We start from the raw sequence: 14,886 nt of genomic DNA on the forward strand, positions 1-14,886 counted from the left end.
ACCCTCACACACACACCCACACCCCCTTTACACCCTCACACACACACACCCCCACACCCTTACACCCTCACACACACACCCCCACCCTTACACCCTCACACACACACACCCCCCACAACCCCACCCTTACACCCTCTCACCGACACCGCGGGGTCACGGCGCCCCTCACACACACACCGCGGGCACATGGCGCCCTCTGTCGGCCGCTGCCGGCACCACAGGCGCGCGGCTGCCGGGGACCCGCGCTCGGCCCCGCCCGCTCGCTTGTCCCTCGCCGCTGCCCGTAGTGACGCGGCCGCCGTGGCCCGTAGCGGTGCGGTGCGGGGCGCTTCCGGGCGGTCGCGGCGATGGTGAGAGCGGCCCCGGCAGCCCCGGCCCGGGACGGCACCGAGCGCGGCCTCGGGGGGGCACAGCGCGGCTCTGCTTGCGGCGCCCAACGGGAGCCCCTTCAGGCTTCGCCGCCAGCGCCCGGCGTTTTGCGGAGTCACCGCCGGCGCCTCCAGGCCGCGGCCCGGCGAGGGGGGGGAGCGCGGGCGGTGGGGCCGGGCCGGGCGGGACACTTCTTTTTATTTTTGGACAATAAGTTGGAATATGTTATCGCTTTGTTTAGATAGGAGAAATCCAGTTATGGGATTTCTGTACGTGAAATTGCCCATAGGCTTCTCGATTTATAGAACTGTACACATATTTAGGGTTTTTCGTTTGTTTTTTACCTTTTGTCTAGGGTCAAAGTCAGAGTGGTGGACATGGTCCTGGTGGTAGCAAGAAGGATGACAAGGTAACTGAAACCCAAATAAATACTTACAGAATGAACTACAAGTGTGTTGCTTTGGAGCCTGGCTGCAATAAGCTTTTTTAATTTACTTTTTTTTGTTATTCTTGTATTTGGAACTGCATAAAATTACACTCTTGCTGGTTCTGATGAATGTCTTTACTGGGTGCACATTGGGGAAAACAGTTGTTGTTCATAAATAGAAAAGGGAGCTTAAGAAAATCTGAAATTTCTTGACGGTGACATGTTTTTTTTAAAAAAATAGAAGTATAAATGTGTCAGGGTTAGGAAAGACTAGTTGCCTTCAAGCTGTCACTAAAGGAACTGTTATTGGCTTGAAAGTGATACCACACAATGATCTGCAATAGGTCTGTACTTCACATTGTGGGACATCAGAGGCCTCTCTGGTCTTATTTGGAGCTGGAAGTACAGTGTACACAGCAAGCAGTGTCTAGGCTGGGAAACTGAATGTGTGTTACTTACTGATTAGAGTGCAGCAGAAGGGTGGAGATTCAGTATTTTCCTTATTGTCTCATCTATTCGTTTTGTTTGTGATTTACTTCAGTCTTGAGCCTTCCATGGTCTATACTCCCTGAAAACTGGCAGAAGTCTAAATTAGAAAGAGGGGTGTAAAATAAGCAGGAGAAGAAATTCTTCAACTTTCCTGAGAAACAAGAGTCATATTTCTTTTGGGCTTCTCGCTGCAGATCATAAGGAGAAAGTTTTGTTATGAAGTCTTTCACCTTGAGCTCTCTTTTAGTCTGTGCACTTAACACCTGTGTGTGTTGTTTCTTTGTTATTATCCTGATTTCTTTGTCTTCTTATGGAATTCTTTTTATGAATAAGGATAAGAAGAAGAAATATGAACCTCCAGTTCCTACCAGAGTGGGGAAAAAGAAGAAGAAGACTAAGGGACCAGATGCTGCCAGCAAACTCCCCCTGGGTAAGCATTCTTCCTCCCCTGCAGAGCTGCGGACTATCCGCTTTTTGGGAAGTGCAGAGCTCTTCTCTCCTCAAGATCTGGCTCTGTGGAGGTCACTGACACAAAGTCAAATATAGTTTTATTTTTAATTAACATAGAAAAGCCCTCCATAGAATAAAGATTATTGTTTTGCAAGATGCAGCCCCTGAATTCCCAGGTAAGAGAGAGAGAGAAATTAAACTGAGGAAGAATGCAAGGGAAACATTAAATCTGTTTTTCACCTGGAATTACAGTGGTACAAGTAAGGTAGAAGTTACTGTGAGGAAAATAAAGCAGGATTTCTAGTAATGAATTAGTGATTAGTTGGTACCATGTCAAACTTGCTCTAAAATACTGTGATTCTGCTTTGGTTACAGTGACTCCTCACACACAGTGCAGACTCAAGTTGTTGAAATTGGAGAGAATTAAAGATTACCTCTTAATGGAGGAAGAATTTATCAGAAATCAAGAACAGATGAAACCTTTGGAAGAAAAACAAGAGGTGAGGTTTGAATGAACTGTTACTTCTAATGTTACAGGAAATGCTCTTAATTAATGTGAACTACTTCATACCAAAGCAGTGGAAATAAAGTGCCATCAGTGTGCAAGTTGATGCAAACATATGAGGTTTATCGCAATTCCTCATTATTTGGCTAAATTCTTTTAGACCAAGCACAGATCACTACAGATAAAGCCACATGAGTTTTCATTTTCTTAATGCTCTATCAAAGTGCAGCTCCCAGATACCCATCAACAGTGAAAGAAGATTCTAGTTATTTACATCCATATAAATAGTGTCTATAGGGTAGGACTAAAATAATAGTGGATTTTGTTACTGACCTCTGCTGTTATGCCTTTTGGGGCAGTGAAACAACAATAAGAAAGACTGGTTCTGCTATGTTGTGTCTGAGTTGTTGAGCCAGTGTTGTACAAGAATGTTTTGGCTGTGTTGTTCAGTTGTTTCTTGGATTCTTCTTGACAACAGGAAGAACGATCCAAGGTGGATGATCTGAGAGGAACACCGATGTCGGTGGGTACCTTGGAGGAGATCATTGATGACAACCACGCAATTGTGTCCACATCAGTGGGATCAGAACACTATGTCAGTATTCTGTCTTTTGTGGACAAGGACCTGCTAGAGCCAGGCTGCTCTGTTTTGCTAAATCATAAGGTGAGTTGTTTTTATAAAATGAAGTTTCTTGCAAGTTCTTGTACTGTTTTTAACTGGTCTTTTTTTTTCTGAAGACCACAGGAGAGAGAATGCTGTTTATTTCACACACCTAAATAGGCGGTCATAGGGATGAGACTTCAGCTTGTATTAATAATCCTGCTTGCCTTCTTTGACAACTCTTAATTCTTGAATTAGGTTCATGCTGTGATAGGAGTTCTGATGGATGACACAGACCCTTTAGTGACTGTGATGAAAGTAGAGAAAGCTCCTCAAGAAACGTATGCTGACATTGGTGGCCTTGACAACCAAATTCAAGAAATCAAGGTACTCAGTTGTACTCATTTACAAATGTAGCTGTTGTGCTAAGAGCTAAGGGAAACAGCAGGACTGGCTGCTGTTCCTGTAGTGGTGTCCTTTGTCTTTCTGTGGGGCATTTCTTCATTAGAGTTCACTTGGCAGACCTGTGGACCTCAGTCTTTTAAGTGGGTCACCAGGGGCTGTGTGCACAAGAACCTTTCACAGTCGCTCAGGAACCCATAGAGCCCAGCGCTCATAAAATCTCTCTAATAGCTTATTACTTTGCAACATGTAGAGTTTCAATTGTTGTAAGATGAAAGTTAAATTGTAAAAACTGAAGAGGTTATTTTGAGTGTCTGATGCTGTGCAGTCTAAAGATTTAGTCTCTGACGGAGATTGATTGGGGTTTTTTTGCATTTGTTTGTTGTTTGGTTGGGGTGGGTTGGGTTGGTTGGTTTCTTCCCTACCAGCAGAACTCTATCGGAACCTTGCTAAAACTTGACCCTATTTTTCTGGGTAGGGGTCTAAAAACACAAATGCTCTTAAAATACTGATCTGTAGTATCTGGTAACTCTTTATAGAAAGCATCTTTTCATAAAGGGTTCCCTGGCCCCAAGGTCATCCATGAGTGTTTGGGGTTCAGGGTTCTAAATTTGGGATGATGCACTGAGGATGGAGGAGGGGGAACATTCACTGCTGCTCTACCACACATCAAGTGGAAACAATAGGAAGACCTGTGCAGATAGAGTAATTGTCTGCCTTTGAAATGGATGCACCAGAAAGCCGTGCTTTTTAAGGTCTGGCTTGAAATCAGTTAGGTTCTTTTTGCCTTTACTGCTTTCATTATTGCTGTTCTGAAGATCCCTGTAGATCTTTGTTGGAGACCACTCACTCTTATAAAAACACGTTCGTGTTTCTTACGCTGCAGGAGTCTGTGGAGCTTCCTCTCACCCACCCTGAATATTATGAAGAGATGGGTATAAAGCCACCCAAAGGAGTCATTCTGTATGGCCCACCTGGGACAGGTATTTTACAGTTATTTAACACTTGTGCTGAGATAACGCAAGTAAAATAATTTACACTTTGTTAGTATTTAAAGCATTGCCAAGTCTGTCACAAATTTCATACAACTGTTTTGTTAAGGCACTTTTTTCCTTCTCTTTTTCTTTCCTTTCTCTGCAAACTAATTACAATATTTCTTTCCAACTGAAAACAGGCAAAACTTTACTCGCCAAAGCAGTGGCAAACCAAACTTCAGCAACCTTCCTGAGAGTGGTTGGTTCGGAGCTCATCCAGAAGTACCTGGGTGACGGCCCCAAGCTCGTGCGCGAGCTGTTCCGTGTGGCTGAGGAGCACGCCCCATCCATCGTCTTCATTGATGAAATTGATGCCATCGGTACAAAGAGGTGCAGTTGTGAGCTCCACTTCACACATAGGGATTGCCAGCACAACCAAAGCTTTACTAGAAACACTTCTTTTGTAACTGTACTGAGACTCAGTTTCTTTGCTCTGCTACCATTTGCATATACTGTTTTGATGTAAGCATTTGTAACAAGTAACACTTCAAATAATTTCCATGGAAACACAATATATCACAGCCTTTTCATACTAAATAGACATGACCAGAGACAACCTCTGTTGTCTTGCTACATGGCAGAATCTCTAAGAGAGAGTGTCAAAACCAGAGACACTGTGTATATGGGGTCCTCTAGCTGCAAGTCCATATACAGTAATTGGCTTTAGTAATCCAACAGTAAAGCAGAATATTTAATATAGAATATATCCATTTGTTGTTTCCCTCTCGAGTAGGTGACTAAATACTTATGCTCTGAGAGGATTTTACAGAAAGTTACAGTGTAGGTCATGGAGAAGCATTGCTTGTGCCACACTAAACTCTTGTTCAGCCCATATCCAAACTGTATTACTTCAAAAATTCTTTAGGCTTGTTGGAACTGTCTAATGCAAATAGTCTTTAAAGTAGTCAGTGTTCTTTAAATAAATAAAAAGGTGTTCATACATGTTTACTACATGGCAACTAGCTTGAAGTGCCAGTATAAGCCCAAAGTGCCACTAGCCCAAAGAACCAGCTGCTGCCTTATGTATGGATGTCTGTGCTTTTAAGAATTAAGTTTTTCCCTTTTTTATGTTAACTTTATTAGGTGGGGAAAAGAGATTTCCAAATAAATAACAAACATAGAAAAAGAACAGATTTCCTTCACATGATGGCTGTTACATTCCCCAACTACAAAAATAGTTCAGTGTCTCTTTACTTCCCTAGCTGTCACAACATGATTCTGAAAACCTGCATTTTGTTTATATGGATAAACATTAATTTTTTTTTTAAAATCTCTTACGGATGTTTACAGACAAAATACTTTTCTCCCCCTTTTGTTTATACCTTTTTGGCAGTTACATAGTGCTTTTTCTGACTACGCTTTTTTTTCTTCAAGGTATGACTCAAATTCAGGGGGTGAGAGAGAGATCCAGCGCACGATGTTGGAGCTGCTGAACCAGCTGGATGGGTTTGACTCTCGGGGGGATGTTAAAGTTATCATGGCTACAAACAGAATAGAAACACTGGACCCAGCTTTAATTAGACCAGGTAAGGGACTTTCCCTGCTGTGTATGCTTAAGCCACTTTTTGTGTGAAAGGACTTGTCTTAACTTGACAAACACAGGCTGGTAAAAAGACTGCAAGTTTGTCCTTATTCACCTTCTCATGTATGCTGCTGCATCTGTTAAAATCAGAACCCATTCACAAGATTCTAAATAGGAGAAAAATCTTTGGGAGAGAAGAAACTTGTTAATTTCTTTACATATACATAAGCAATTTGAATATTCCTCTTTTCTATTAAGATGGCACAGCCATTTTAAGTAATTATTAAGGGAGGCTGTGTGCAGCAGCAGCACACCTGCAGCAGCTGGGGAAGGCAGGGCAGTACCACCTGTGTTTTGGGAGTGAGAGCCTAAGCCTCACCAGAGACAGCCTGGATTCTGGTGCAAGGAATGCAGGCTGCTCCTTACTGACCTGGCACACTCCTGCCATTTGGGGGATGAGTGAGGGAGATGCGTGTGTTACATATTGAGCAGGCCCCCAGGTAGTATTTCCAAATGACCACTAAAAATGTACCAAGGCACAGTATGTCTGTGGTGTCTGTTAAATTGGAAGGTAGAAAACAACACAGAGATCAATGGAATAAGCTGAAATACTTCCATGGTATGAAGTTGCTGAGGTGTGTGTTTGGTCTGGTTTTGTCATCATTTAGCTTTAGACCCTTCAGGTCAGACCTAGTGCTGTTAGAATACAGAGGAGATAATACTATGCCAGTATTGAAAGAGAGCTAAGATGATCTGGAAGTTGTTGGAAGGAAGCTTCCTACACCTGTGTATCAGGTATTTAAATTACAACTACTGCTGAAGCAACCAGGGCACTTAGAGCAGCTCGATGGACTGATTTACCATTGTCTGGATTTATGATAATCTGGATTGTGTTATGAGGTACCATCACCCTCTTCAGAAAAGGCATTGTAAAGAAAAAAAGGAGGGATCTGAAGATGGAAAACACATTTTAAAAGATTGCTCAGTTGAAACAACAGGTATCAGAACATGCAGAGTCCCTACTGACATAGAGGAAACAGCAAGTAGCAACTTCCAACTATTTTTGCAAAACCTTTCTTCCTCAGTTTGGTTTTGGTTTTGTTTGTTTTTTAGGTTTTTTTTAATAGGGCGAGTTATTAAAGTTGGCACAGTGATTTATCTTCTCTGTGTGCGTATGCAGCAGAAAATTAAAGTTCAGAGCTAAATGTAAGCTAAGTGTAGAATAAAATATATTACAAGAACCTAAGTATTTCTTTAACACTTCCCTGTACTGAGACAGTGCAATTTTTTGTATTTATATACGACTCAAGGAAGGTTTCTCATGTTTCCCAGGTGAGGGGTCTCTTCCCTGCAATGACAGGCTGTTTCAGCAGCATGGTATCTTTCAGCTTCAGTAACTTCCTGTTCATTGCAAATAGTCTGACCTCACTTTCTACTCCAAGTCATGATTCATTGTGGCAGGAAGAATCATAGAACTGTTTTAAGTTGGAAAGAACCTTTCAGATCATTGAGTCCACCCATTAAGCTAACATGGCCAAGTCCACCACTAAGCCATGTCCCCAGGTGCCACTTCTACACCTCTTTTGAGCACTTTCAGGGATGGTGATTTCACCACTTCCCTGGGTGGCCTGTTCAAATACTTGACAAACCTTTCCATGAAGAAATTTTTCCTAATATCCAACCTAAAACTCCTCATGTGAACTTAAGGCCATTTTCTCTTGACCTGTTTCCTCGGTGAAAAGACCAACCCCCACCTGGCTACAACCTCCTTCCAGGTAGTTGTAGAGGGTGATAAGGTCATCCCTGAGCTCCCTTTTCTCCAGACTAAACATCCCCAGATATTCCTTCCGATGTTCCTCATGTGACTTGTGCTCCAGACCCTTCACCAGCTCCATTGCCCTTCTCTGAACACGCTGCAGCTTAGCAGTTACTGTCAGTCAAACCCGTCAGGTGTTCTTCCTGCTCTTTCCAATGGCTGCATGCAAAAAATCCAAGACTGAATTTTTCTTTTGCACAGGACGTATTGATAGGAAAATAGAGTTCCCTCTACCTGATGAGAAGACGAAGAAACGAATCTTTCAGATTCACACAAGTAGGATGACGTTGGCAGATGATGTGACTTTGGATGAGCTGATTATGGCAAAAGATGATCTCAGTGGTGCAGATATTAAGGTCAGTGCACATCACCATTGTTTATACTTCAATGCAAAAATCAAATCTCATTTTTGCTGCATCTTTTTATTTGCTCTGCTTTACAAATGGGAAATCATCAAAATCCTAATTGTGAGGTAGCTTGTGGTGGTAAGAGTATGTACCTGTGTTATCTGAATATGAAATTTTAAAGTAGCAAAGTAGAAACTCTAAGGAGAATGTGGACTCTTGTGTGAGGTATCTTAAACGTTACTTAAGATAGTGCAGGGTAAGTAGCATTTTTAGGGACTAGGCTGCAAGCAGATAAAAATGTAACTGTTTATTAGGAAGCTTCAGCCATACCCAGTCTGCTCTTTTTAAAGCCGATAGAGGCCTTGCTACAGTTACCACACTCTTGACCTCAAACCAAGATGACACAACCCTCACATCCCTGTAGAAGGATCACACAGCTGGGCATGTCTTTCCTTGCACAGGGGAAATTACTGTTGTTACAAAGCTGCCTTTCTGTCAGGGATGTGTAACTCTTGACTACTTCTGTCCTTTTGGACACACTCATCTGCTTTTATCCAGCCTGCTTCAGTTCTACAGAACAGTATCAAACTTAAGAACGTAGATCTTGTTAACACTCCTCACTTCTACAGTTACCAGAGCAGTAGGAAGATGCAGCTGCCTTTGAGGGTGTGGCTTGAAGGGGGTGCAAAGAACCTGTAACTATTCTTGCTTTCTGTGTTGCAGGCAATTTGTACAGAAGCTGGATTGATGGCTTTGAGGGAACGGAGAATGAAAGTAACAAATGAAGATTTCAAAAAGTCTAAAGAGAACGTTCTCTATAAAAAGCAAGAGGGAACCCCTGAGGGACTGTATCTTTAAGTCATCTGTCTCTTTGGGAACTACACAGAACTCTCTGTGTTGATGAGAGTCTTGTAAAACCACACAGCTAGTTTGCATTCATGAACAGGTTGAAAGCTGGTGGGCTGTGAGTTTTCAGTCAGTGTAACTCTTCACCTCCCAATAAAACATTTATTTGAATTGAACTGTTTTGGTGGCAAAGTCCTGCTGTTTACATGGAACTGTTGTATTCTCTGACTTACGTTCAAGAACAAATGCTGGTGCCCCAAGAGTGCTTGTATCAGCGACCCACACCACATGGGGCAGGGAGCAGTGCAGGTGCCCCAACTCTCCTGAGGCATGGCAGTCTGTTACAACTACTCTAGAATTGCTGTTGTTCTTGATTACCTTCTTTTATCTTTTTTTAGGGGCTAACTAGGACAAGTGACTTTTAAGTAACCTCATTGTCATCAGTCATTTATACACAAAAATCAACAAGTGTGCAACCCTGAGTAACACTGAGTACAATTTAAAGGTACCCATCTCTAGCACTTGCAGCTTTTAAGAGAGAAAGATGGATGCTCATTAGTAATCTTAAACATCAAAACGTTTGGATAGGGTACTTGTAAGATTATAAATTTGTTTTTCCCAAAAAGGTTACAGTTCATTATGTAAGTATCCAAGCTAGAGAATGTCTCTGAAAGGAACCAACATAGGAGCACCATGCTGCCCAAGGCAGGACATGTGTGCTCATAAGGCACCAGCCCCAGTGCTAGAGGTGCCAGGTCTGTCATGCAGCAGATGTGCACAGAGAAACTCTTAACTACACATCCCATGCTTGGTGTTCTACAGCATAACCTTGAATTCTTCCCCTCTACACAAATCTGTGCAGCTCCATTCCCATGGGGGCTGGATGTTTGTTGGCTCAGCAGCTGTAGTCATGCATATACTCCTTATGAAGTATCCTGGGTAGTACACTTCTGTAAAGGGTTTGTCAAGTTCTAATTAATTTCCAAATGTTGTACATGTGATCTTTAATGTTTATACAAAAGTTCCACATGCAAACCAGTTATGCAACATGCAGTCTTTGTTCTGGGAAATTTCTGTGGGAGCAAACACAGACCAGTAACAGACAGTGGAGAGTTATACCCAGAGCAATGCCTTTGCTTACTGCCAGTGCTCCAACAACAGTGGTAGCAGCAGGGCCAAGGGATTCTATTTTTCTGTGTAAAAATTATGTAGCCCATTGTTAAAAATGAACCCTACAGATGAATGGAGCCCTTTATTTAATCTGGATGACAGAAACCCTGAAATAGAATTGTTTTTCATCTGGAGCTAGAAAAACAAGTTTTATTACCCATTCTTACAAACCTTAGGAGATCTGTGTTCTTGGAAAGGTCACAAAAAGCTAGGGATTTTGTTGCACTTTCTAATCATGGCAGTTGATCTCATCATTGCTCGAGGGTGAAGAGCTTTATGACGTGTGGCAAGCAAGGCACTTCTTATTTGGGACAGGGCTGTTACTGCTGGCTCAAAGCAACAGCCACAAAGAGGTGGGTTCAGGTCCCTGAAGAGCAGCTGCACTGCATTAAATGAACCCAAGGACTCTGTTCTAGTACCCTGTCTGCCACCACAGGAACTGAAAAACATACACGTTTGAAAATTCAGTTCTTAAGCTTTTGCAGCAGAATTACTTCTACCACTTGGACCAAAGTTTCTGAACTTGAACATCAAGACAAAAGTAATAAATATCAGGAGAAAGTGAACAGCAAGTACATTCCCCACAAGGACAGGAAAGCTACTGGAGTCTGAATTAAAAAGCAGGACTTGCTCCAGGAAGCCTCTGACCATTCAAATGAAGGAAACAGCCCAGCTGCTGCTTTGGGAGAAACTGTGCAAAGGAAAGGACTTGGGACAGGATGCATGGAAGAAAAAAGTGATGGATACAGAAGTCATCACTGGAAGTTTTCCAATGTGATTGGAAAGAGAGCTAGTTAATCTCATCTAGGCTACTTGTCCCACAAAAGGTTGGACCAGATGATCTTTCCCTCCCAACCTGGGCAGCAGCACAATCAAGCCTCTCCCTTCTCCATGGCCCTTTCAGGGCTTTAGAGGAAATGGCATTCTGCTGTGATGGGAAAGCATAAACAAACACAGGCATAATTTGTCATGTTACTGTTCAGGGTACGGAGTAACTTCTACCTCCAATTCAGGAGTTCTGTCATTTTTGTAGGAAGTATAGATTTTAAAAATATACTATATATTTTTCACAAAGTCTAATCAATTACTTTCACAGCAAAACCAGCATCACTTGTAACTACATCAGTATTATAAGGCTCTTCAGAAGTGCTGTAATATCATTTAAAATTATATACACTCCCTGCAATATTTAAAAAAATTTTAGAAAGGAATAAATGAAATGCAGCCTGAACTAAAATGTATTGTATCTTGTATCATGGTGGCAAACCGAAGCCAGAAGTTGTACGTCTTTGTCCAGACATAGTTTCATGTGTAACCAGATCTCACCTGCTGGATGATCCCAATTGCTTTAGTGCTGCTAGTGACAATTAGTTTTCTCATGAAAAGCCTCTGAAGCAGTTTTGGGTATTCAGTGGCTGCAGGTATGCTTGTTTCAGATGAAAATCCAGTTTCTTAGCTAAACAGTCCTTTCCATATTTCAGCATATTCTGTCTTACAAAATAAATGTATAACATAATTGTATCTTTAAATTGTTACCACATTTCGTATTACTTCTCTAGGAGCTTGCTTAAAGTCTCCTGGAATATAAACTGCTTTTTAAACAATCATAGAAGACTGGGCCTTCTTTGATGAGAATCAAGTACAGATCAAACCTCCACTTCTCTTACGACAATTGCCTGGATTTGGGTCAAAGGCAAGTAATCAATTACAAAAATTTGTTTAGAAGTGAGCTGCTCAGAGATGCATTATGGACACATTTTCATTTTTAATACACTCAGAGTTCTATTAAATTAAAAAATGAAAAACAAGTTACTTTTGAATTTTCAAATATTCAGGTATACTTTTCATAAATATTTATATTAAAATAGTAATCTGTCAAAGCACAGCAAAACAGGTGCCTGCTCAAACAAAAAATTTACTTTTTACTCACAGTGTATATACAGATTGTAATGTACAGATGTAATGGCTGTTTGACTGGGTAGTTACCAGGCATACCAAGCTGAAGGAAATTACTGAAGTCTGCCAACTGGAGGACAATGGAGCATCCATTTGGCAGATGTTTATTTCCTGTGCTGCTCACCAAGTCATAGCTGGCATGTACTGAACCTCTTCTGAACCCTAGGGAATGTAATTTCAAACAACAGAATAAGAAATGCAGGCAACTTTCAACAGGAGGCTATTTAGAGGGTATCCTTCTGTGGGAGTCAGCAATACTTCAGAGAAATGGATCCATTACTGTAGGCAAATTGCAGTTCTTGATTCCAGAATACTTGCAGGTAGAACTCCATTTTGATAGGAATTTATATAAAAGATTTAACAACAACAAAAAAATATCAAGTACATAGTACCCAAGTCCCAACAGAGTTCCTGGATGAAAAAAGATGGATCTAATTGTTAGCTCTGGAAGTAGCCTCTGTACTTTTTCTGCTCTGCTACAATCTTCTTTTAAATCTCTAGTAGCAGATCCAGCTCTTCCATAGGTACCCGCACTCTCAATTCTTTTTCAGTCATTAGATCGAGCGTCTCTTGCAGATCATCAGGGAAATACTCTACAGCATCCATATAAAGTACCTGGAAAGACAACAAGAACATTTTCTGTGCAACCTTTCTAGCAAGAAACACAGTATAAATATGTGAACAGCAACAACTCTGTAGCAAGAACATAAATATTCTTATATAAGTATTCTTTAAAGTAATACAAACAGGATTAGTACTCTAAAGTGACAGCCAAGTAGATGTTTAAGCAAGTCTTTTCCAACTCTTACTAAATAACTTCATTCAAAAAGATAAAATGGAGGTCAAGAGGCACTGGAGCATTTGCAGCACATACAGACATTACCTGAGGAGTTGCAGGTTCTCCTAAATAATTTTATATATTATTACATAAATAATTTTTTATTTGGCTGTGTATTTCTGATACTACCATGCTCATGACAAAAGTCTGAAAGGCTCAGTCATTTCTAGATCACACAGGATTTACTACTGCTGTGCCTCAATGCAACACCTGCCTGACTACTGACCCTGTTTCCATTTAAGATGCATCTCTTACTTGCAGAAAATCCTAACATTACTTCCTCAGAAACCTCTCATTTGCATCTAAGTCCTTACAACAACTACTAAAGATTAACTTTTTTTTTCAAATATAGAACTTCAAAAATTAAAGTATGATGACAAGTTTACCTGTTTTCTGTGCTTACCTTTGCCCAAGGACAGTTTTGAAGGGCTTTATAAAACAACCCTTTACTTTTTTCTTTTTTTCCTAGTGAAGCCTGTGTGATAAAAAAATGTTCATACTTTAGTGCAGTAATAGGTGAAATATTGAAACAATTACTTTTGAGAGAAAGAAATGATTGCTGAAAAGCTCAGTGTTCTTCTGTTGTGAACTCCTTTTTACTATGCACTGTGGTAGCTATGCAATTTGTCAGGTTACACTCCTCTGACATCTTAAAGGAGTTTCAGGGCTTTACTTTAAAGACAAGTAGGAGAACAAGGACTCACAGAAAGAGCCTCTGCTGAGTATTTCAGTTCAAGTCAGTGCCTTTGCCTAGATTTGACAGTAATACTCAGCAGTGCAAATCGTGTACATACGTGTTCTTACTCAGCAGCAGTTTGGTACAGCTGAACTTCCTTCCATACAAAAATGGATATGAAAAATTAGCAACTGTCTGGAAGGAGTTAAAACTTCTTCCTCAAAGCACCCATTTAACTATGTGATACAAGTACAGAGCACACAGCTATCATGAAGTTTAGAAAGAGAAAGGCAGCAGAGGTCAGAGTACTGAACAGTCCCTTAGCTTCAGTCATCCCAGTTACAGGTAGAAATAATTACAATCTCCTGTGAAGAAATATTTTGAATTGAGATACTTTAAAGAACACTTAACAAATGGGTTTTTACAGCAAAACAAAAAAACCCCACTAATTTCAGAATACTGAAAATACACTAAATATTTTGTGATATTTGGAGAAGTCTTTCATAATGAGTTTATGTTTTCTTCTATTCTGACTACATCAGTACTGCTGCTAAAAATCAAAAGGTTCCCTTGTCAGTTCTTGAAATTTAGGAACTCTTTTGCAGCTCTGCAAAGAGCTTTCAGTAGTGTCCTGCCTCTGCCTTTTTCACAGAATTGCAGAGGTTGGAAGGAAGCTCTGGAGACCATCTGCTCCAAGCCCTCTGCTCAAAGCAGGATCAGCAAAAGCAGGCTGCTCAGAACCACATCCCATTGGGTTTTGAGTATCTTCATGGTTGGAGACTACATAACCTCTGGACAATCTATTCCAGTGTTTCATCACCCTCCCAGTAAAAAGCTTTTTCTCATGTCTGAATGGAATTTTACATATTTAATCTTGTGGCTATTGCCTCTTGTCTTGTCACGAGGCAGCACTGAGAAGATTCTGGCTGTCTTCACACCCTCTTATGAGGTATTTCCATACTTTGACAGTATCTTCCAGGAGCCTTCACTTCTCCAAGATGAATGACCGAAAATCCCCAGCCTCTCCCTGTATGACACATGCTCCAACCCCTCATTCATTTGCATGGTTCTCGGCTATTCAAAAGGAGCCTGGACAGACCAAGAGCAGAACATGGTGCTTTGGCCACTCCTCTTGATTTTTATCAGCTGCAAACTTGCTGATGGTACAGACTCTCATCATGCAGATCATTACTGACGATGTTAAAGGGCACTGGTCCCAGTATCAATCCCTGGGGTACAGCACCAGTGGGTGGCCTGCAGCAGAGTTCATACTGCTGACTACAAGCCTTTGAGCCTGGCAGTTCAGCCAGAGTCCAGCCCATATCACTGTCCACAACCTATGTTTCATCAGCAAAGAGAAAACAGAGAGATCTACAGAACTTAGTGTAATACTGAACAATCACAAGTTCTTCTATGACTATATCTGAAAATTTTAATA

At 41.2% G+C, this 14,886-nt stretch overlaps 2 protein-coding genes across 2 annotated transcripts in view; one reads left to right on the forward strand and one right to left on the reverse strand.

Annotated features, from left to right (window-relative positions):
* The first annotated feature begins 275 nt into the window (after window positions 1–275).
* Window positions 276–8,984, forward strand: LOC121673255 (26S proteasome regulatory subunit 4). Its single transcript, XM_042046417.1, has 11 exons — window positions 276–350; window positions 725–778; window positions 1,619–1,715; window positions 2,111–2,235; window positions 2,719–2,904; window positions 3,100–3,228; window positions 4,130–4,226; window positions 4,418–4,607; window positions 5,652–5,803; window positions 7,817–7,971; window positions 8,686–8,984. The coding sequence occupies exons 1-11, from the start codon at window positions 348–350 to the stop codon at window positions 8,818–8,820; spliced, it is 1,323 nt and encodes a 440-aa protein (XP_041902351.1). The 5' UTR covers window positions 276–347; the 3' UTR covers window positions 8,821–8,984.
* A 2,889-nt stretch (window positions 8,985–11,873) lies between these two features.
* The window catches only part of LOC121673254 (nuclear exosome regulator NRDE2-like), a 28,809-nt gene continuing 25,796 nt past the window's right edge, over window positions 11,874–14,886 (reverse strand). Inside the window, exons 13-14 of the mRNA XM_042046416.1 lie at window positions 13,176–13,247; window positions 11,874–12,549 (exon numbers count right to left, since the gene is read on the reverse strand). Of these exons, the coding sequence (XP_041902350.1) occupies window positions 12,424–12,549; window positions 13,176–13,247 (198 nt within the window). The 3' untranslated portion in view covers window positions 11,874–12,423. The remainder of the gene's footprint in view (window positions 12,550–13,175; window positions 13,248–14,886) is intronic.

Source organism: Corvus kubaryi, unplaced genomic scaffold (assembly GCF_017639235.1).
Source record: "Corvus kubaryi isolate FWS band 111438036 unplaced genomic scaffold, C.kubaryi_AGA036_p1.0 65297, whole genome shotgun sequence".
Classification (NCBI taxonomy): Eukaryota; Metazoa; Chordata; class Aves; order Passeriformes; family Corvidae; genus Corvus; species Corvus kubaryi.

What these genes read in the sequence shown, in the direction of transcription:
- LOC121673255 (XM_042046417.1), top strand. An exon ending in TGCCAGCAAACTCCCCCTGG is followed by an intron (nt 1,716 to 2,110) that starts GTAAGCATTCTT and finishes CTTTGGTTACAG; the next exon opens with TGACTCCTCACACACAGTGC. An exon ending in GATGCCATCGGTACAAAGAG is followed by an intron (nt 4,608 to 5,651) that starts GTGCAGTTGTGA and finishes TTTTTCTTCAAG; the next exon opens with GTATGACTCAAATTCAGGGG.